Source organism: Struthio camelus, chromosome 5 (assembly GCF_040807025.1).
Source record: "Struthio camelus isolate bStrCam1 chromosome 5, bStrCam1.hap1, whole genome shotgun sequence".
Classification (NCBI taxonomy): domain Eukaryota; kingdom Metazoa; phylum Chordata; class Aves; order Struthioniformes; family Struthionidae; genus Struthio; species Struthio camelus.
The window spans coordinates 33,598,662-33,622,958 of NC_090946.1; the positions used below are offsets into that span (position 1 = coordinate 33,598,662).

At 39.6% G+C, this 24,297-nt stretch overlaps 1 protein-coding gene across 1 annotated transcript; it reads right to left on the reverse strand.

Moving 5' to 3' along the window:
• Positions 1–55: 55 nt before the first annotated feature.
• On the reverse strand, positions 56–20,621 carry FBXO3 (F-box protein 3). Its single transcript, XM_068945438.1, has 11 exons — positions 20,431–20,621; positions 16,682–16,771; positions 14,224–14,387; positions 13,293–13,407; positions 8,814–9,018; positions 7,516–7,561; positions 5,101–5,185; positions 4,115–4,237; positions 3,543–3,658; positions 2,966–3,156; positions 56–1,151 (listed from the first exon to the last, which is right to left on the reverse strand). The coding sequence occupies exons 1-11, from the start codon at positions 20,535–20,537 to the stop codon at positions 1,026–1,028; spliced, it is 1,368 nt and encodes a 455-aa protein (XP_068801539.1). The 5' UTR covers positions 20,538–20,621; the 3' UTR covers positions 56–1,025.
• Positions 20,622–24,297: the final 3,676 nt, after the last annotated feature.

A 24,297-nucleotide genomic window follows, 5' to 3' on the forward strand; every position in this document is an offset into this window, starting at 1 on the left:
ATTTTTTCTAAAATCTTGGCAGGAAGAGTCCCAAGTAGCACTTTAGAGCAAAGGAGGCAGTTAAGTGTTTATTGATGACAATGGAGGAAAAAAAGTGATAAAGCAAACAGATACTTCTTTCAATATAAAGTTTCTAGTCATCTGATGTTCTGTCAAGCTCCAATTTTTTGATTCAGGTGTAGTTATAAAAATCCAAGGAGGATTTAGGGAAACATGATACTTCAACATAAATGTCATCTATGACAAAGTCTGAACAGCAAACATCATATAAAGAAAAAATTCAAAATATATTTACAAATTCATACTTTGTAGTCATTGAGAAATTTCTTCGTTACAGAGCGGCAGATTATTCATGTACATCACATTCCAAAAGGCATTATCCAATCAGAGTCATTTAGCATAAAATAAAGCTGAAAGACAGATTGTCTAAAAATAAGGCCAGTTTCATTCCAAATTTATGCATTTGATGACCAGAATTTTCTAGTACTTTTAGGTTAATAAAAAAAAATATGCATAAGAGCACCTAATCCAACCCAACCAGGCAACACAGATCAAACTGCAAGTTTCATTCCTAGCAGAAGTTATCAACAGTAGAAACCCAGGAGAAAGGACAATAGTATACACCTTTTTGCAGTCCTGTCTATTGCTAATTTGTAAATGCTTGTATAAAAACAAATCCCCACACCATATTTGCAATATGATCATAAATAGGTAATAGTTTAAAAATGTAAGATATGATTACCTCAGGCTATCGAGCTGTTTAGCACTTTGGAAAAAAGTGAACAAAACCCAAACACCTTTCTCTTCCTCCCTGCCTCCCCCTCTTCCAAACCATGGAGAAAAAAAAAAAAAGTTATACTCTGATGAATATTAGAACAGGCACCAACATTCATGCTAGTTGCCCCAATGTGCAACGGGAAGTTCATTTACAATAGTCAGAAATATTCTTATGCACTAGTCCCAAAGAGTTCAGCTTCTGCAACCAAGTTTGTTTAATTTTGAAAAAAAAAAAAAAAAACCACCCATCAGGTATGACGTGGGCAGCGACCAGAAGGTGCAGGAATGTCCAACACTCTACGTCTGTCTTCATATTCATCAGTGTCTGTGGAATCTTCGTCTTCATCCACTGCATACTCATTATGATTTGTTTCCTAATACAAGACACATCCATATTTAATTAAAATCTTGTAGCCCAGCCACTTATAAGAAAGCATCAACAATTGCCCCTAAAAATTTTGAGTCCATATTATCACAGTTATTTGAAGTAGGCATACTGTAATTATCAGTGTCTTCAAACAAAAGCAGTTCTGTACTCTTATTAACCTTACTTTGCAACAGAGAATTCTGCCAAACCATTTGACCTTTAACACAAAAGATATCTATTTGCCTTAATTATTTCATATATACTACTATGTAAAGCCACAATTTAGTACCTTAGTCATTCTGGTTTTCCTGTTGGCTTGTGCAGACTAAAAAATTTCTGCACAAGTTAAAAAGTCTGCACAAAAGCTAAAACATAGAGTTTAAACATAGAGTTACTACTAGCTTTAAAATCAGAGGTAGAGCAACAAGAGAGAAAAACCATTGATTTTTATAGTCAACTGAATAGGAGAGGTGATAATTCACATAAACATAAGCAAGGGCTAAACATGGCATTTTCTGTTACAAGCACGACCTCTGCTGGCACTTAACGTTATAGCGAGTAGTAATGAGAGTTTCTCAAATCCCTTGGAAAACATGTAAAATCAGCATAGATGCCTATACTTGAGGAAAGGCTCAGTACTAGCAAAAAAAAAAAAAAAAAAAAAAAGCCAAAACAAACTTTCTCAAATTCTATCAGAATTAGTCATTAAATAAAAGCTATGCTAATAATAAAGCCAATAAGCATTCTTCTTCAAATGTGCAAAATCTAAAATACTTAGGTTTAGCAACGATATACAAACTAAGCTTACATAATAATCAACAGTAAGCTAAATATACTGTTTTGCTAAGTCACTACGTGACTTCACGAAACGCACTTTCAGTGAGGACTAGCGGAACATCAGAAGGACTGCTACCATTTTTAAATAATGGCCAATCTAAAGTTCTCCAAGAAAGCAGATACACTATTCTGGCTAAAACAGACTATAGTGCAGTCGTACCAAGACAGAGTATTTAAGAAAACCATGAAATCCAAAGGGCTAATACAATGCCATGTTGCTAGGAACAAATAAAAAAAGATATGACAGTTCCTTAAAGAGGGGAAAAAAAAAAAGTAAACACTGCTGTAATCTGCATAAATAGATATACCTCTGAAATATACCCTGAATGGATATATGTATATATTTGTGCACCCTGGGGGCACCTGTGTTCAGACACATGACAGCAGAACGGTCATGTGCCACAGGGCTACTGATCTCATTCACAGCACCAAGCTTGACCTTGATACCAGGCAGAGGTAAGGACTCGAGGAGGAAGGCCCATAGACATTTACAGCTTTCTATGAAAGCTAGGATCCTAAATTAAATTGGTAAGCATTACATGTCAAAACAATAAGGATTCACGTACCAAAGTACAAACTGCCTACAGATCCTACCACCACAGTCAAGTTTCCAGACTGACGAAGGCTTAACTGCTGTATGCTTTGTATGGAGTTATCAATCTGAATACTGTTCAGTACTGTAATTTTTACACCAGAAGTGTTTTCTTGCCTGTAAACACTTCAGAAGCTGAGAAGAATTCATATGATTGGAAACTGTCAAAATCCAAGACTAAGTGATTTTCTGAAAAGTGGATCTGAAAAAAGAATGACTTTCAAAAAAACCATTGGATTGTTGATATTAAAACAGGCAAATTCCAAAACTGAAAAAGTGTCATGATACTGAAGTCTAACACACACTGTCCTATTAAAATTAACAAAAGTGTTCACCGCAAACACGAGGTTAGAGAGAAAGTCTAGTATAAGCACAACCGCATCTCCACTTACCATCCGTGCTGTAGAAACCTTGAACGTTGGACACACCATATGAAATCTGGGAATTGCAACATTAAAGAATTTCTCCTTGTAGTAGAGGCAACGGAAGGTGTAATATCCTTCCATATATCCAGAAGTTGTGGAAAATGTAGTACAGCTGGTATATTCATAGACTCTCCCTGGACTGATTATCGGAAACTCCCCTGTTGGTAAAACATTAATTCAGTAAAGACTGAAGTAGAACTACAATTCAGCATTTTGCTAGAGCACTTGCACTCTACAAGATTCAGGTAGATCATTTTATAACCCAGCAGACACAAGTGATTCTCAGCAACTACTGACACTAAAAAGAAACTGTTTGAAGACAGGTCAACTACCAGGACATTCAGACTTTCTTGCAAAGCAACTTTAAAAACAAACCAGATACTTATTTCTTCCTTTCAAGCAAGAAAATGGATGTTGATACAAAACATGCAAGCACTACCCTCTGTCATTGCGAGGAAGGCTAACATAGTCTTTACAACATTTACATAAAGCATGGAAACATTCTCCATCAGATTCATAGAAGCAATCTTATACTTGTACCTACCAACTACTCCAGGACCCTGAACTTCTTCTACGTCACCTTTGGCATTTGTTATTCTCCAGTATCGACTGTCCAGCTGACAAGCTTTCTCAGGAAGGGCATCTTTGGACATTTCAATTCTAGAAGCCAAACAGCATACTTAACACGTATGGAAGTAGTTACATAACCATCAAGAAACACTTTAGTATCTTTAGGGTACCTCTCAGAGTAGCCTAGACAAAAAAAGCTAAGGTAAAGCATACTGAATCAGTTGCCAGGATCCACGTCTATGTCCCTGCTTCCTTATTGTTATTTATCCCTTTCTAAGTCTAAGTTACTTGTAACGTCTTTCCCCTCCATCTCTATACCTTACAAATTACCCACTTGACCAGTATTTTACATATCTGACTAGATACGATTTAATAATTTTTTAATAAAAGTACTGCATGCTATGCACATTCAAATACGTGGCATCTAGACCTATTCATTTTAGTACATCTGTGAATGCTGTTTGTAAATTTGCAACAACTGGCGACTTAGGCATTACATAGGTCTTTCCCATGTTATAGAAGAGTCAATTTAGCTGTTACTCTTACCTGATTCTGTAAGTGAAGAAATAATGAGGTGGATGTACAGAACTGAGTTCAGGTAGAAAAGATGTGGACACAGAAACAGTAATATCTCCTGTAGTAGCAACACATTCTTTATCATGCACATACCTACAAAAAGGAAAACGCTAACTCTGCAAATTGCTCTACACATTCAAATCAGAAAACTAAACATATAAAGCAATTAGTTAATCATTAACAAGAACACCATGATGCTAGATTTAAAAAAGGAATTTTTGATTTTGCTTTTGGGATCTAAAGTATGTATGCAGTGTCTTTGTGACATATACTTCCCATCACCTAAACTAACACAGCTCTGGATCTCTTTCTACCTGCATCAATGCTTGTATTAAAAGCCAGGCGTAGAATTTGATCTGAAGTCAGCCTCACACCTGCTTAATAAGAATGCGTCTTTATGCTATTTGGAAAACAAAACTAACAACTTCTACAGCAAATTAATTTAGAGATCTAGAGCTGGAGCATACAGTCTGACACAATTAAGGCTCTTACTTTTATCCTCCCCTTCCCTGCCCAAATTCATAAAAGCTTAAAAACACAGATAAAACAAACACCTCAATAAATCTTGTTTATTTACTTATTCATCACAGTGTTGTTTAGAAACCAGTTCACTCAAACTGCATTTTTTAATAACTCAGAACAGTCCTACAGCTGCAGCATATTCACAGGGAACACAAGAAACACTATTTTGTTAAGTTTCAGGTCAGTTTTATTGTATTAACGGGGCTGCAATTTTGCAACATGACTAACTCCAAGTTCTAGTGAGAAAAAAAAAAACAGGTTTCTTTAAGCCTTGCGTTTTACAGCTACATCTCCAACAACTTTCACACACTTCCTCCTCTCCACACCATCGGCTTTCATATCAAACGCCCATAGCTAGTTATTTAGAAAAACGTCATAATTCTAAAACAAGTATCAGCCTCTTACAGTGAAGCTTTAAATCCTAGTCACCATACCTGAAAATCTGGTCTCTGATGATAGGATAACCACCAGTTACAACTTTGTTTACATAAGATGTAAACCATTCCAAGTAAGATGCACCTAGATGCCAAAGAAGAAAAGTGTTCATAAGGACAGGCAAGATTACCACTATGCATTTTATGATACATATAAGTAAACAGTTTAAAGCTATAAGTATTTTTGCAATCAATTCTCACACTTTCTTAGATGAGTCAGTCAATATTCTAGTCCATTCAACCAACTGAAGACCATCTGGAGAGACCAACCAAGAGCTAAGAGGTAAGAGGGCATACTCTAGACATGACACATTAAGCAGAAATATCTCTTAGCTCTAAGTATTTCACATCACAATCACGGTCTTCAAACGCTGGTCTATTTCATCACTTCATTTCCAGATCACGGCTGTGTTGCTATGATTTGGAAAGATGACAAGTATAGCAGCTTATATTACTTGCATAGTTATTTCATAGATAAGCTGCTCCAAAGTAATTCCAATACTCTCGACCTGCTGAACGCCAATAGACTACTATGGTTTTACAGACTTAGTTTTGATATGCAAGCTTCCATATGAATAGTTTCTAAGAAACTTGTTAGCAAGCTGCACAATTTGCTTCTTCTCAAGAACAGGGCTGAAGCATAGAGACAGATATATTCTGCACTCTGACTACAAACCCAGAAGACTAAAGGCTATGCGTCACTCAGAAGAGAACCTGGCATTTTCATGCATTGTTTGAGAACAGTTGGATTTCTAAGCAGATATTCAGGCTGTCATATTTAACTCTCATAGAAGAGGTTTACATACAAGAGATACTGGTAAACCAATTTCTCAGTCATAGTTCTGCAAAACAACGTAATACAGAGTTCAACAGAAGAGTACACGGTTCTCCAAACAAAACAAAAGGAAACCCAAAATCCCCACCCACAACAAACATTGTCAGTATTAGCAATACAAAACTGGATTTAAGCAGAAATTTAAAGAAACCATTATCTCAGTCTTCACTGCTGTGTCACCAAGTACTGCCACTTCTGTTAGATTAAGTGTATTTATCACTTGTTCAAAAAAACTTCTTCCTTTGAGTGAGAGCTATTTGTACCATCCTTTGATCTTTTGGAGGTTCTAAGGAACCTCCCAAGTTTATTGCCCTCCTTTCTATCACTTACGCACAAAACAAACCTTGTATAAAGCAACTCCAAATGGAGAAAGTAACTGGACCAATTTACTCTTCCACATTCAAAAAGACTAGGTAAGTGTTGCACGTGAAGCTTCCCCCTGCCCTGGGATACGTCAGGATTCAAGATTAACCCTTTCAACCAAGTGGAATACATTCAAGTATGATGTCACATCACCTCAACACTGAGTCAATTCCATAAAAGCAACAACCTGGAGCACCACAGAGTTCCTTTAAAGTACTACATCATCCTCACATGGACAGAAGCAAGTAACCAAACTATTACTCCTGAGTTTTTGCTCTGTTTTTCCTATGATGATCCTAAAGCACATAACGCGTTCTGCTTTTAGACCTTTGTAAAACAGATGATAGACTGACTACTTCGCTTTGAAATGAGTTCACACAATCAATCAACACATAGCCACTTAAAATCAATTTTGGGAAACCTTTCTAAGAGTTTAATTATCTTCAACCCAAAACAGTAATGGCATAGCATTGTCTAACGTGGTTTCTCACTGCTACTTGATTACATATATCCTAAGAAGCAAGCAAGGCTAAATTTTTAATATTTATTTCAGCACCAATTAGAACACATCTGCTTTCCACCGAGTGGAAGGAATTAATTTAGATGTTGCCACAGTTACCGGATTACAGTGAATTAGCTAACAGAAAAAATTCAAAACACTACTCCAGTCAATGTACACGTCAGACAGATGATCAGAAAGGATTAATATAGAACCAAACAACTATGCAGGTTTTGCCTTCCCTCCTTTATACTTCAAACAAAGCAGTCAGCCAAATCAAAAACTCAGAAAGGTTTTCTTCTAATTAACTATAATCATAGCTACAGATTTCATTAAGGGATACGAAACATGCTGAACTTTTAACATGGCTGCAAAAACCACTGTAAAGTCTTTCCGCCCACTTGCATGCTGTATTAAATAACTGCTTACATCACTCTCAGGATGGCCAACTTAAAGACTTTGCTCATCTTGTTAGGTCAGTATGCTGAATGATTTGTATACAACAGACAAAGAAGGCTAAGCCTTTATAGAGAAAACTTGGATCTTATTTCAAGTAACCACTGATGCTTTAAAGTAGGTTACAGCTGCACAAGCAGCTCAGAAAACTTAGAACACACTGTTCAAGTCAACTGTATTGCACAATTTCGCTTTAGTGACACGCATTTTCTAAAAAATGCCATTTAAACATTTGGCAGAGTATTTTCTTCTAAAGTGTTACCTGTAATGAACATATCAATAGCAGATGGATTGCGAGCCATTTGGTCCTAAAAGGGAAAGAAGGTTACGGACATATTAAAAGGAGAGGATTAGACTTTCAAGGTAAAATTCAACACCTGAAATGTAACATAGGGAATATTTTCACTATATTCTTTAAAACGAAATTCTGGCTTCTTAATACATCATTATATTCCCAGCCAGACACTCAAATATACATCACAAAACACAAATGCCTACCCTATGAGTGCTGAGCTGGCAGTAAAATATGCAGCTCGGACATTCCACTAAGGTTCATGAACATAAAGTTAGCTTTAATGTGTCATTTGAGAAACAAGGCAAAAAAGTGGTCTTAAAACAGACAAAGAAAACTTGAAAAATCTCCCTAATACTACACTCTCCCCTGAAACAAGGTGGGCGATCCACAGATAAACAGAAATACAAACATGTAATTAACCTTCCAAGTTCTCAAGCGTTACACAGAAGGTTTAGACGCTCAGCATAACATGAAGGGGTATCTCAACATCCTTCAAGTGTCCCATTAGCAAGATGTTCCCTAGAAATCTCATTGCTACGTGCTTTGGAAACAAACAGCCAGGCACTCAGCAGCAAGAAGGACATTCCCATCTTTTTACAAGAAATTCTTTATTCACCACCACCACCCTCAGCATACACACCATTTTTTTGGAGGGAGGGGTGGCTGAAGTTTTGTTAGGTATAAAATTGTTAAGCTTCACTAGCAACAAGACCCCCCTTTTAAAATACCATAGCTGCTAACTATTTGAATATTTTTCAAAATACTTAGTTCTACAAAAGATCTGTTTGAGACCAATGGGCTCTTTCACTAGAGAGCAGGTTTTTGCTTACGACCCAGAGGGTATCATTACTTTAGTAAGTTCAAATGTAACATATTTGGGAGAGGAGATCTATACAGATAATAATCTTCCACAATGGAGAAGCCTTTCCTCTTTTAAGAAACAGGGTCAGGAGTACACATCTGCCAAAGTTGCAACAAATTAAATTATCATCTTCCAAAAAGAATGAATGTTGCCACTATCATAAACTTATAGAAGTTGGTATAGCCAATAACTACTTCATGTAAATTTATTTCACTTATTAACCATTCCACTTGTGGGGTTCATGACAACCTGAAGGCAACTCAAGGACAAGTAACTGAAACTAACATGCCCTCTAATATTCACCTGGAGCCATATCAAGTATTTCGGCTATCTGATAACATGCAAAGGGGTACTGTCAATCATTCAAGAAGTATATTTATAAATATAAGCATATCTTTCTTACTGGACATTGATAGAAGATCTCGTATTTATTTCGACCCTCCACACTCTCCAAGGCCATGTATTGACTCAGGCCAGTGTGAATGCAAAAAGTAAGAGGAAGGCATTGTTTCAGACCTAGCCTCTGTTGAAAACCTCCAGCAGCTGTGTCAATATCCAACAAGTCTTCAGAGCGGTAGTGGTTGGACAGTGCCATACTTCCCATCAAACTTAACAAGGAAGAGAGGGAAGAGGAAAAAAAAAAGAAAAAAAGAAAAAAGATAAACAGAAGGCACTATTCACAACACAAAGATAGCATTAAATCTTCTCTAAGTATTAACTCTGTCAATGCTCTAGACGCCTATTAAATCTAGATGAAGTTCAACTCCTAACTGCTGCAGGTCCAGGTTACTAGTTCATAACATCAATTCCAAGGGCAATTCTTGATGGCTCTAAGAGAAGCGCTTCATTGTTCACCTTGCCCATCCTAAAGCATCTTTTTAAACTCTCTTGGAGATTCCCATCGTGTCCACAACTACGTCAAAGAAGCCCCAGGCTGCCTGTTCACAGCTGATGCAACTTCACACAATAGTATAATAATAGTCAATGCTCTATATCTCAATTTTTGTGCAAGCTCATTTCAATACTATCAGAATAGCTACAGTTTTTAAATTTCAGTATCAAGCTGCCATAGCAATAGCCATTAACCCAAATTACAATGAGCTAGGTGTTCCTTCCTTCTCATCCTTTTCTCCAAAACGAAGAAGGAAAACTATTACTGAGTCAGAGTGATTATAATCTCAATATAAAAACTAAGATAGACTAACAGAGGCAGACACACAAGGAAAGAATAGGACAGTGCTCATTAACACGACAAGACCAAAGACCATCAACTCATTCCAAGTTTTCCTCAAACTCTTTGTAAGCATCTCAGCAAAGGATAGGATTTTTCATTCTTGAAAATAATAGTGTGTCTTCTGTAACAGAAGCCTCTTGATACAGGAGAAAGTACATACATCTTAAAGAAAAAAAAAGCAGCACTAATCTGAAAAATGTAGGTTAGGAAAGGAGGTGAGCATCAGAAGCCAGAGTTAATCGATACGCATGATGGGCTAGATGAGAGTGAAGAGAGGGGAAAAAAAAACAATCTATATTCAGTGTAATAAAGGGGCAGACAATGGAAGAAAAGTGTAACATGATCGAAGTGATCAACTAGAAGGGCATACGCTACAGCAGTATGTTTAGCAGATAAGAGAAGATTGCATTTGTCAAAGCCAGAGGAAAGCACAATGCAGAGAAGTTTTAGCATGAGAGACAGGAAAGAGTCTGCAGGCTTCACGCTTAGCCTAGGCATAAGCTAGGAGCCACACCTCAGAGAAAACTTTGCAGAGTTAAATACAGAACTGAAAACGCTAATGAGGAAGAACTAAAATAAAAGATTTATACACAACTCCTGTCCACCTGCTTTAAATTTTATTTAAATTTGTTCACTCTGAATTTAAGAAACAAGAACTTCTAGTTCTGGTTGTATTTAAAGCTGGTTTTGTTTTCATAAAACCTTTTTGACCTTTGGAGAACTCTATAGGATATGTCTATACAGACCAACAGGAAAACTTCTGATAACCGGATGTCCTCTCACAAACTCCTGAAGTGCCAGCCAATAACTAAAGAAGAATACCTGAGAACACTTGGCTAAGAATTATACGTTAATACCTTCTTAATTCAAATTACTTTACAGATCAATTTTAAAACTAAGCAAAATATCTCAAGTTGTTAGCATGTTTGAAATAGTATACTAACTTCTTAATTATAGCAATAATGGGATCAAAAAATGCATTACATTACATGTATTCATACAACTAACATGAGATTTCAAAACATTTGGGAGGACAACCTCAAGAGAGAAACCCTGCAAAATATATTTCTTATGAACCAGCAGGACACACAAGAAAGTTTACAGGGCAATTGCTATACACTACATACATACAGCAGATGGAGGGAACAGAGGTAGGCCTTATGTAACAGAGTTCATAGTTTTTGCAATTGTAAGAATACAAAGGATTTTGGAATAACAGCTTTCTGACCCTTCTTTTGACAGAATTTGGCTGACAACCTCCAAAAGCTCTGACAAAAGAACTATTTTGCATATGGCAGACTGGTGCAAGAAGTTTAGTTAAAAAGTTTTATTTCTAATCCAATCTAAATCATAGCAGAGGAATTTTGCACCTAGTACAGTACACCTTCTAGAACTGGTGCGGGTGTGGGTAATCCAGAGACTTCACATTTAACTTCCCCAAAGGATTGCAGCTCGCTCTAAATCACTACAGCCCAAAGAGAGCTATCTGACCATCCAATTCAAGGTGGTTGAGGCCACTGTTAACACAATACTCTTGATACAGCAGTTAAGAAAATATTCCTAGGATCAGAGTAAAACTGACAGGTCCTCCAATAAATTGTCTTTCTGGAATTTCACTCAGTAGAGTAGCACGGACTAAGTAATACTTTGTGTCATGGCGTGCGCGGGAGCAAGCTAACCTTCCTGACTTTGTAAGTCATACACTAATCACCCCTTCGCAAGGTGGATAGCCCCAACCTTCTTTTCCCAAGCTAAGAAAACAAGCCTGTAATCCACACCTCCCCACCCATACTCACTTCTAATTTCCTTCTCACTGACATTTGCAGGCATAAACTCTCACAAATGATGAGCTTTTACTGGTGTTATGAAAGCAGTGACTCAGACACAGGCTGCCACATGTCAGCATGAAACAGCTTGCTCCCGTCTAGGGCAACAGGTTCCATGCCTCCTGTTTTTCCTTATGCAATCTTGCCTGGAATTAGCATGTTCTACAGCCTACAGAACAATGCTAACATCCAGCCTGAAACACCTAACAGTGACAACTTGCAAGAGGCATCCACATCAGTCCCAAATCTCCTCCATTTTTGGCATAACATGCCCATCCCAACAGCTCACTGCATAGACTTCCCCTACCTACACCTGATCCTCCCAGAAGTCATCTTCTACAGCGGAGCTCAGAATTGCAGAGGCAGAAAACAAGCCTGTCCCCAAAGGCAACACCACACCTTCCGTCTGCAGTATGGCAGCCTTTCTTCTCTAGGGTCCCACGTGTCAGACTTAACTGGTCCCCCAGTCAGTGCTCAACCAGCCAGGTGTGCTCACCTGTGTGTAGGTTTCTTCCCTCACTTTGAGGGCACAGCAGCGGACTACAGCCCACTGGCAGATACTCAAACTGAAAGGCATGCCCAATTAAAAGCACGAATCCCCAGCCGCAGCCCTTCCACGGGCATATTACTCATCATAGTAGCAGCTTATGGGGTGGTAGGAGGGAAAGACAGGAAGAACAGAAAACGCACAAGTTGCAGAGCTGCATTTTGATTACTTCCAACCTAAGCTCACAAGCTGTATTTTGCATACACCTACATAGTAAGCTTCACAAATCACACTTATACTGATAAAAGCTATTGGAAAGTCATCCATCGATCAATGATAGTTTGTTTGTGCTTGACAACTAGCACTTTTTGAGTCCATCAGGCTACAGATGGAAGAGCTTTCAAGATGAATAACATGTTATTTACACCCGAGGTCTACAGAATCAAGGCACCTACCTTCCTTCTAAGGTGCCTCCTGAAAAACAAAACTAGAAGTCATCTTTATGGTTGCATAGAACTGCTTCCCATATTCCTTCTGCACGCACAATATTAGAATTAGTGGAAGCTGCACCAAGAAATACTCTTTACTATAGTGAAGGTTATAAACAAGGCAACTTGAATGCATTGCCCCTGCAGAGACAGGGAGGATTTGTCCTAGCTTTCCATTTTTTGCTAACGTTTGTGGCATTTCATCGGATGCCAGCCTGCTAACAACTAAGTGCTCCAACGTGAACTATTTCTATAGTTAGAAGATACAAAACCATGTCTAGTCACTCGTCTTCTAACCCTAATGTAAAAGCAGTTTTTAATTGCTGATATAGAATACAGTTGTAAAATCTTCTACATAGAAAACTTCAACTTGCAGAACTGACATTTCAGTTCTATTTAAAGTGACTATCTGGTTTGAAAGCTCGTTCCTTAGCCATTTTGAAGAAAAATAAAAATTATTCAATCTTGAAACTTGTAAGGCCTGAGACTAATTCAATTATGTAATTCAAAGTGAGACTTTGGGATAGACATTTAATTATACTGGTATAAATTGCAACAGTTAAGTTTTCAGTACTTTTTTTTTTTTTTTTTTTTGGAATTAACTAAAAGGAAACAGGAGTGAAGCGCAAGAGTAATTTAAGCAAACAGAAGTCTATGCTCGATTTTTCGTTACTGCCGAGAATGGAACAGAGCCAATTCTGAAAGCGTCACCTCAAATAGTCCCTCATTTAGGTACAAATGCATTTAGTATTTCATCTTTTCTGTTCAGCAGCCATTTTTATCTCTTTTTAATATGCCAAGAAATATCAAATGAATAACAACTTGATACATAGTTTTAGCTCCTTACCCAGGAACAACTAGCTTCTGTCCATTATGAATACGAAATGAACATCGATAGTCATCAGGAAGTTTGCAACCTATTTGTGATTCCACAGCATCTAGATCTTCCTCCTGCACACTTTCTGTGCACAAAGAGAAACGCAAGAGCATTAGGCGGCAGTTTCAGAGAGGGAATCAAGAACTCCTGCTCCTATGAAGCAGCATCAAATTTGAGAGTTTCTTCACTCTGCCCCCAAGTGCTCAGTACACTGCTCCTGACAAAAGGGGAATATTAGAATGTGTGTTAAGATCTTTCCTTTACAATCGTATTTCACATCATTTCATCAGAGCTGCACTGCTAAATATAAATAAATATTCTTACCGTAATAAGGTGTTTCCAATTGATGAAGAGAAAGTTTACTCATCTCAAAGCCCGTTAAGTAGCCCACCCCAGCAATCTTAGCATTGTTTTAACATTACCACAGAAGTAAACACAGAAATATGTATTTCAATAATAATGTATTTCATGTACATATTAAAATCAAACCTCTCAATGTAATAGTCAAACTCCTACAGAAGACTGAAGTAAAGTCGAAAATGCAAAAGCTATTTTGCCTTTATATGCTAAAAGCACAAAAAACCCACAAACACCTGTCACAGGAACTAAAGACAAAAGCAGCAAAAGCATTTCCTGATTATTCAGAGGTAAAGACAAGAAACAGAATTACTAGGAAAAAGTCTTCTCAGAGAAGAAATCTATCTTCAGAGAATCTATGGATCAATAGCACCTGGGCAAGAACCTAATACATGGTCTGACTTCCTTATTGACTATCCTTATCTATTTGATAGCAGGACGCCAGTAGTTGATACGTACAGCTGGGATGGAAGTGCTATGAAACTTAATAACATATAGTGTAGTACCAGTCAACGTACTAGAGGAAGTAAGCAGGATATCATACCTTTCAGAGAACCAATCATCCGAGGACACCTCTGTCCTAAGTATTTTTCTAAGTCATCCCAGGCTTTTTTCAGTGTAGCATAATACCGGATATATCTTCCTAGATCAGAGTAAGTACTGATGAAGATAGCTTTCCAGCTCTGATCCCGTTTATTTTTTTCCTCTCTATGTAGACATGAAGAAAGTAAGTTAGAGTTCCAACCTAAGAAGCTTGCTTGCTAAAACAAGAAGTTAGTATTTGTTATTCGGCAGAAACAGTACACACAGGGTTATGCCAGGAATACTTCTCAGTGTACACACATTCCATTACCTCCAGCACCCATTCAACAGCAACTTGCAACAAAATTAGGAAACTTTTTAGGTATTCAGTATCAGGATAAACTTCAGATATAGTATTTCTTTTATTTAAACAGTACTACTTATCATTAAGCCTTAGGACTGGTGAATAGCTAAATCAGGTGACATTTCACACATGTATGTGGAAGGCCTTTATCATTATGCTCATAGAGTTCAGGAGCAAAACAGATAACTGAATGTGAATTTTGTGCCCTGATGAGAAACTGGCTTTCCAGAAGGAATCACTGGATACGCAATTCTTGTTGCAGTCTTAACAGCAGACTAGGGGAAGACAGGCTGCCAGAAAAGTGGTGGCTAACATCTGACAAAGGATGCCTGCCTCCAGAAGTGTGGCAGCCCTTAAATCTTTGTCTAAACAGTATATTCTAATTCCTCACAACTCCAGTCAGCACGCGGAATCCAAAAGAGTTAACTCCAGCTAATACATTTATTTATATTTAGCAGCTCCATACACCTAAATAAAAATGTAACAATTGAGAAGTCTCCATATCACCTCAAGATCTCTTTTAGCACTAATAAGGGGAGAAGAACCTTACTTCTTAAGGAAGAGCGGAGGGCAGGAAAAAAAGTAGATCAAGTTTAATCTGGGAAGTTAGATAAATTAATATCAAAACCAAAGAGTTAAAGAAAAAACCCAAAATGAATCATGTCTCAGCAAGTGAGAGACGTCTTAGTATATTTTCACCCTGTAAATATTTCTTGTAGAAGTTACCTGTGTCCTTGATTACTCTTTCTTGGCTAAGGGGAGGCCAGCACCTCAGTAATCAACCCCAGAGCCAGTTCTTTTTAGCAGAGCCCTAACCCCCTCATTTTCCCCCATGCACACACCAAGTTCCTTTTCTAAAGGATGAAGGACTCGGTTTGAGTTTCCCATTTCCTAACCTCCTCTCCCTCACCCCTCCCCAGATTTTCCTTTTTAGTTCTGATTCTAGTAGTGATATCACTTCAGATTTTTATGCAGAGAAATCTGAGAGAACTTGGCCTATTCCATCCAGTTTCCCGCAATTGGACTCCAGAGTATAATATGCAAATACGTATTAAAACCAAACAAGAAGCCCCCCGCTACTGTTTTCTGGGCATCAGCTCTCTCCCCACACCTCCTGTTTCACTGAATTTACCATCTCAAGGTGAAACTTTTATAAATTGTGCTGCATCTTTATAAGCTATATATAATCAGAATATTCATTGTACGCGCAACTTTTTGGATTCATCCTTCTGTTTGCTATTAATTCTGAATACAGTCCATATGATATAACATAGATTGCAAGCTACGAGTTTGGAGAAGTTTTCCTAAATTAACTCCTCTAGCCACTACTCAGCTTATGCATTCATGCACACTCTTTGTCATCAGCTGCTCTGCAATCTCAGGCTACTCGCACAATAAAAGGAGCAACAACCTGAATAAAGGAAATATCTGGAGCTGCTTACTTAAGTAGTTAATAGACCTCACAATTTACAATCTAAAGAAAAAGATATTGTCTAGAAGACAAGATGTAAGAAGAGATAAGCAGCAACAAAATTTGTTGCTAATTCACTTCGGTCAATTCTACAAGCCTTCTCAGCTGTACTTGACAAAAACATGCTGGATTAGCAAAGATGTGGGCTGATAACTTTGTAGTTAGCTTCCATTTAATAGACATTCTCAGTCTCTGTTCACTGCAAGTAAGACAAAGGGAAAGTGAGCTTGAGAAAACCAGGAACCTTAAAATCAGCTTTCCCAAAGAATCACATATATAAGCCTTCTGACTCAGCCCAGTGTCCCCCTTTCCCCTGCAAAATCACGGTTCTCGGAATATCACTTTCCTCCATGGAGCATTTGATGTCTGATAAGGTCAGGCTGCACCTTCTCCTTCAGCCTAGGCATTAACAGGGCGTTTCTTCTCTACCTATCCACAAAACTCCTCAGAAACTTCTAGCCTCATGAAACCTTTCTAGGAAATTAACATTTTTGATACCTCTAACTCTTAAATTGGCGAATAGCTTCAATTTTCTTCATGACTTACTGGAGGTAATGTGTACACAGACAGACAGCACAATAGCGTAGGCCTTATTTTCTTTAGGAAAAAAAAAGAAAAAAAGAGGCTTTAAGCAGCAACACTTACTCTGAAATAAGCCAGTATTTCTTGCAGTGTCTTTTCCATAATGGATCGTGGCTTGATAGTTGATTTAGTCTTCGACTTAAATAGCAGCAACTATAAATATAAAATCATGGAGCTTGATTGCAAGAGAATATCAAAACAAATAGGGATAAATACAGACCAATATATTATACATTAGAGTCATGCTTACAATGGCTAAAAGTCTTCATTATGGCTGCATAAGCCGTGAGCTAGTGTCAGAGCGTTCTACTGTAAATATAGACTTCGAGAACCATCAGCAATTAAGTAATTTTGTAAAGCAGGTCGTACTATCAATCTACTCCATTGAAAACATGATCTAAAAGATTCAGGAATAACACTCCATCAGTTGTAAGCATGCTAGTACCTTAGGCTAGTTATTTGGATTTTAATCACTTCCTCATCTGGATTGCCAGACTCTACTAGGTCTTTCACAGTTGCCATACCACTGAAAGCTCAGTCGGTAAGCTACAGAAATCAAATCATACAGTCTGACTATTAGAAAGTTATTTTCCACTTTATTTAAATAACAAATTTCAAGACAGGAAACAAAAAACCCAAAGGAAAAATACAAAGGATGGCAGATCTGGAAATAAGTACTGCAAGCTCACATCTGAGGAGCATGTCTTACAGTGGCAAGAGCTTCTATGTGCTGTTTGTATTAGGTGGCTGCTGCTTCAGGAAGTTAATGGAATCATATGCTGTATAGTGCAGCATTATCACAAACGCAGTATTAAGGAAAACTGTAGGATATAGGTATGGAGTCAGCTCTCAGAAATCATTTAGGTTGATCCTTTCTTCTTTATGCAAGGAGATAGCAGCTAAGCCATACTCCTGATGTCTGTTAACTTGCTCTTTAAAACCATTGATGGAGATGCCATGAACCGTAGCAGCCTATTCCAATGTTTACTTTTACAGTTAAAGAGCTTTTATTGACTATATGACTGATACAATACAGAAAGACAGTCTGTGCATTTCAGTAAGCTCATACGAACAGGAAAGTGTAGCAAAGCACGAGCAACATGCAGAACAGGGAATGACTATGTTATTCAAAGGCTCAGACTCTCAGAATTTAGGAGAAAAGAGTATCGTCTCATTCAGCCTAGCCTAAGTAACAGAAAACAAGAGTTGCTCCTTGTGTTTGAGTCCAATATTCAGTTACGCTTTAAAGAAAACTTCCAAAAAGATACTGTCAATTTAGATGTGGCAACACCACTTCATCTGGTAGCTTGTTCTAAGAGTTAATCACAGCCATTAAGAACACACATTAACATCTACATTCCCCAAATGAGGTTACCAAGCTTCAGCTTTCAGTTTCTGCTTCTCGTTTTCTAAGTGTAGTTCAGAAGTTGGCAGGTAAGAAAGATCAATAACTTAAATGGGCATAGGTACATATTGTAACAAAGATGCCTCCCAATCTTGTCTTTGATAAGCTAAGTCAGCCAAAGTCCAGAGCTGGGAAAAAACATTTTGCACTGAGGCTATAAAATTATTCATATGTATCTGTTCAATCCAATCTCCCTGCCCAAATAAGGCATTTAAACTAGAATTGCATTAGCATACCAAAATTAGTCTCAAAAAATAAAGCAATGCCTCCTGTACGCCCTGCACTTACCACCTCAGCGATACAAAGACGCAAACGCATTCACTTCTATTATCATAGCAATTTCTACTCATAAGTTACATTAAACTGATTATTATAACTCTCAAATCTTTTTATTCACCACTTTCCATTGGCATGATCTTGCAACTTTTTGCTCCTCGAAATCACAACTCACTTGTTTGACTGGGTGAACTTTACCAGAATATAGATGTGCTGTAGGACTGCAGTGTTACCTTGCAGCATTTGCAAGTTTTAGTGGCTTTGCTTTCAAACAAGAAACTATTCAACATTTGTATTAATGGTTTGCTGGTAGAATTTATTAGTAAGCCATATAGAACTCCACTAGAAACACCATTATTCGATGACTGCTTGTTAACAGTAAAATCCTGTCAGTTGGCCGTGCAAGCATCTTAGTCACGATATGGTAAAAAATTCTGTAAACAAAAATATGCTCGAGTCAAATGCCTTGCAGAAATCCATTTTATTGATGTTTATCAACCAAGCATGTAATTTATTGGAGAAGCAAAATCACCACCTTATCAGAAGAACACGTGGCTTCAAAAAACACGCTCAAAAACGTAATTAAAGCCATTCTCATCAAATAAATAAATATTTGCTCTCAGGTCAGTTCTTCCATTATTTAAGGGCCAACTGTGAGGCTAACTGACTTGAAAAATACTAGGGAAACTGTAATGTTTGTGATAAACACTAAAACATAAACAAACTACAGACCTCCTCAATTAATGCTTTGAGGACTACAAACAGTCAGTTATACAGAATTATCTATTATCATCCCTACTTATAAGGAACCTAAGAAATATTTAGTTGTCTTTGCACAACAAAATCCATCTCCTTTTACCAAATATGCAACAAAAATAAGTAACTAGCATAACTGCCTTTACTACATCTCAGCTCTTAGTACATCATCTACACTGGACTTACACAATTGTTACAATTCTTCTTTCCTTATGCTTATTCTCTTCTTTACTGCTGCCCTAACAAGTTTTTCCCTGATGTCTTTAGCTTTCCTGACTAACGTTCATTAAAAAAAAAAAATTGATAATATTCTATTTATTTTGATTCTTACAAATTCCTCCCTCTTTGATTAAACATTGTGATTTGAATCACTGCCAGCAATCAATGAACTATTGATCCGCTCTGAGCTGAAAAGATACATCCTCAGTGTAAATCATAACTCTTCAGCCATCTAGCAAACTGTCCAGCTTGCAACTTTCATTCATGTTTTTCTGCCAGCAAAGCCTTCCTATGTAGTTTTGTTCAATCTTCCTCGGATTCAAAGAGCAGCTCCTTCAGATAACTGAATATATGTACTGGGAACAAGACTGTCCTTTCTTTGCCAACAGACACACAGCAGAGCCAGAGAAACACTAATTTTTACTAATTCAGTTATTAATTCATCTCTAAACTGAAATTTGGTTACAAACAAATACATAACATGATTTGGGAGAGAAAGAAAAAAAAACAGGGAATAATCTCTTCTGCTTAAAAATTAAATACATAAAAAAAAAACAGTCTTCAAAGCGACCGCGGCTTTATGAGATGTCTTCCAAACAGCAGTTCCTCCATAACGAGCCAAACCATTTTCCCCACGTCCTGACAAGTGCTTCAGGAGCACACTGCCCTGCTTTCTTGCTCGGTTTCAGCGCCTGCAACCGCCTGCGCACCCGCACCCCGCTTGCCCCCCGTTTGCCGCCACAGGCACCCGCGTGCGGGAAAGTTACGCAACCCCAGGTGACCGGTCGCTCCCCAGGCGGCCAATGCCCCCGCACCTCACCTTACCCCACCCCACCCCGCCCCGCTCCGCTCCGCTCCGGCGGCGCTAGACCTGCCGCTCGCCCCGGCCCGGGCTCACCCCACCTCCGCGCCCGCCTCTACCCGGCGCGGAGCAGAGCGCAGCGGAGCGGGGCCGGGCGGGGCGCTGCGCACCTGTTGGCCCGCGCGGGCAGCCCGCCCGCGGAGGAGCCACCTCCTCTCCCCACTGCAGAGGGCGCTGGGCCCGGGCGCGCAGGGCAACGCCTCCCCTGCCGAGGACTCGGCTCGGCTCGGCTCACCGCGCCGCCCGCCCAGCGCGGCTCGGCAGCCGCCGCGCGGCCTCGGCCCGGGCCCGCACCTCATGAGGTCGCGGTAGTCGAGGAAGCTGAGGATGAGCAGCAGCGGGTCGGTGGGCAGCAGCTCCAGGCTCAGCGCCGGCGGCTCCATGTCTAGGGACGCCGCCATCTTGAGAGCCCTCCCTGCCGCACCTCGCGCCGGTTTGTTGTCAACCGCCAAGGCGGGGGTGACGGAGGGGCGGGCGCGCGTCCCGCAGCGCCCCCTGCCGGCCGGGCGGCGCCACTCGGCGGCGGCGGCGGCGGCCCCCAGAGCGGGGGGAGGCTGCCGCGGTGCGGCTGTCCCACCGTGACGGGGGCGGCCCGGCAGGAGCCCCTCAGCGCTCCCCCCTCCCCCCCCGGCCGACAGCAGTGGTGCGGCCGGCGGGCACCTGCCTGCCGCCGGGCCCTGAGCGGGCGGGCGGGCCGGCCTGGCGCAGGGCGGCGACGTAACGGCAGCGGTGTCCGGCGCTCGCCAAGGCCCCGGCGGGGAAAGAAAGGCAGTCGCTTGCTGGTGGCCTTGGGGAGCTGAAGCCAAGCGATACGTCGGAATAGACACAGCATACGCTGATTTCCCTCTTGACTGCCGCGCTTCCGCTAGGCGAGCGTGACCTCGCGCGTTGCGGCCGCTCCCGCTCGGTTTACGGTGGCGCGGGCGAGGGGCGCGTTGAGGGGTTTGCGCACCCAAGGACAAGTCGGGCAGTACTTCGTGCCTGACCACAGGAGTTTAGGGCTCTCTGGCACCCCCGAGTCCCATGGGACTTGGGTGGCTGCTCCTCCAGGGCGCGAGTCTCGTTGGCCCCTGTCTGTCTGCGAGCCCTGCGCCGACGTCCCTCGTCCTCGAAAGCATCTCGGCCGGCGCCTCGCCCTTGGCGATCCCCGGATGGGCTCCCGTCTTGTCAGGATTTCGCAGAAAGAGGAGTTACAGATAGGGTGAGGTTCACATGTGCGTATGAAGTTACGCTTTGCTTTTTAAAAGACCTTGGGAGATCCCGCTCCTTAGTTCACTTTTCTAAAAAAGAAAATCATTTATTTTCACCTGCACTACTTAGGCCAGTGAATCTGCGCAGGGGTATGTGATGGCAGGATCAGACCACGGACATCCGTGGGAGGTTGGGGTACTAACTACTTCCAGCATCAGATAGCTTGCAATTGCTTTGTAGGATTTTTCTTCTGTTTAGCAAAGCCACAAGAATAAATGTTAGAATAGCACCGACGAGACAAAGGTGAGCATTCTTATATTTCAGCCTGTCTTTACAGGCTGATTATAATGGATGATTGGAATCCACTGGGACTGAAATTAGAAGGGCAATGGTACACATAAGTGGGAAAACGAGCTTAACTGAGATATATACAATTAAATGTATCTTAAAGATATAGGAAAATATCAGAATTTTTAAAAGACTTCCACATTTTGTTAAAAAGAAAGTATGTATTCAGAGAAAGTATGTATTCATTCATTTCAGAAAACCTCTTTTCCAAAACACTATGCTTAGAACTGAGCAAAAAGTAGCACAAGAGAAACCCCACAATACCGATTTTGCCTGAACCTCAGTTACTTTCCTCTAAGCTTACAGTGGGGATTCTGAGTCCTGGCTTGGTGATAGGAGCCTGGAAACTTCTGCAAGCCTGAGATCTCATGTTTCCAGGCTCCCAGGTCCGTGTGAGGAAGCCTAGTGTCTCAGGCACGGCTGCAACGCTGAGTATTGTCTGTCAGTCCGGAAACCCAGGCCCTTGACTGGGTCCTCTGCCGACTCTGTCCCCTGAGCCACAGACCACAGAACCACCGGTTCCTGGCCTTGGCTGCTCCACGAAGGTCTTGAATTGAGTGAAAAAGCCTGTCAAACCCAAGATGTTTCAGGTGAAACATTTCGAGTTCAGTAAGTCTGTTTTGCCTCTGTTTGCTTAGCAAATTATGTTTCCAGTTGGTCCTAAATGTAACTATTAGATAATATAGTCACAAAAATAATAAATGTATAATGCTGTAGTCCTGTAAAACTAAGAACCCCAAAGCATTTCACAAATGGTGAGTTAAGCTTCACAGGCATCCTGTGAAGTAGATAAATATTAAGTACATTGTATTTTATATGGAAAAATTAAGACAATATGTGACAACCAGAGAAAAACTAGAAACTACCTCTTCTTTGTCCCTCTCACAGTGTTGGCCATTTAAAAGTGTTAAATGTGAAATGTGCTTATTTGAAAAATGAAAGAAGGAACTGTTTCTACTGCGTGACTTTACACTAGTAGTCCTTTTTTTATCCTCTTTTTCAGATACCAGTAGGATGTTATCGAAACAGCGTGGACTATCCTTGCAACATCACTCAAGTAAGAACTAAAAAGGTACAAGCTAGTAATTGTATGACTACAATTTTGGTAGCCATCTGGGAGGTTTTTGTCCTTATGTAATTTGTATAATTACAAATTTCCCTGTAGAGATGAAAATAGAATAGTAGAAGTATATTTTAAATGTTGCTAAAATGTTATTACTTGTATTTGTCTTTGTTCTTTTTCATTTTGTGGTCCAGCATAAAGTCTTAACAGTGCTAGGAGAAGCCACATAATGCTTCATTGCTATCAGATTTTGCCAAAAGATAGATCCAAAGCCTGCTGAGTATTGGTTCTGATACTCCAAGACTTGTATAGTTCTACGGCTTGCACTGTTGTCAATTGCTGCATTTTTTTTGCAAATGATAAAATCTCCTTTAATTTTCTAATATTGTCTTGAGAAGAAAGACCTCTTTTCCTCTGCAACTCCGTCTAATTTCATTTTGAAAACCTACCTGAACTCCGTCATATTTCTGAAGGGCTGAATCTGTGCTGTCATTGTGCTCCATTTAATTTGCTGTAGTTCCTCGTAAGTGAACATGGATTGACTTCCATGTAATTCACCTGTATTTTGGGGAGAATTTAGTCCCTCAAACAACCGAGTTAGACATTTCACAAAATTGGACAAAGTACACTCTGTTTTTCTTTCTTTCTAAAATTTCTTCTTTACCTTTTTTTCTCATTCACTGTTTGCTCCTGTTTTAGTGTTTAAATCCCGCTATTATTAGTATAGTGTCTTGTCGTGATCTGAATTTTCCTTCACATTCTGAATGACAGCCCACAGCATTAATACCTTTTAGCTGTCAGAGCAGTATAAAACATCATACAGATTGAAAAATTAGAAAACCAAGAAGAGAGGAAGACAAACTAGAAAGCGTTCGTATGTCATATGCTTACTGTATATGCTATCCTTTATGCATAGCATAAAGCATGTATCGTCTTGAACAATTAAAACGCTTCTGGAATTTTCAAAACAGAAATTAAAACAATTTACTGACTAAAAAGGAAGCTGAATGATCAAGAGTGCCTAACAAAGTAGAAATTGCAGCAGAAGCAAATGCACAAAATTAGAAAGGAATCTTAATGATTTAACTAAGGAAGCTGAAAATGCATAACTATTTACCAAGTTGTCAGATTTGATGATCACATATTGCAATGACCACCAACATTCAAAAAAGGGGGATTTTCCATAAATGCCTCCAATCTTAACAGTGCCACAAAATCATTCACAGTGGAAGAATTTACTAAGGCAAATAGGAGATTAAAGAATGGGGAATCATTAGATGTAGGCAAAGTATGGGCCAAGCTATGAGATAAGGTCAGAAAAATATCTGAAAGATTTCGCAAGATCTGCAGCAGCGCATGGAAAGATGAGAAAGTAGGAAAAGTACTTTCCTGTGAAACTGCTGGTTTGACAGATAATATTGGTGACAGTAACTGGTGTGTGCGTGTGTTAGTGCTTGCCACATGTTTGCAAGGAAAGAAGTTACTACAGTTTTGTAAGTTAATTGCTGGTCATCTGAACTGCGGTAATTACATACATGTTCTTACCTACTTATGTTCCA

Bases quoted from the DNA above. Each gene is read 5' to 3' on its own strand.
- FBXO3 (XM_068945438.1), bottom strand. From the start codon at position 20,537: ATGGCGGCGTCCCTAGACATGGAGCCGCCGGCGCTGAGCCTGGAGCTG. The intron at 13,408-14,223 runs GTATGATATCCT...CTTTGTGCACAG, and splicing joins GATGATTGGTTCTCTGAAAG to AAAGTGTGCAGGAGGAAGAT. The intron at 9,019-13,292 runs GTAAGGAGCTAA...TTCCTTGTTAAG, and splicing joins CAGAAGCTAGTTGTTCCTGG to TTTGATGGGAAGTATGGCAC.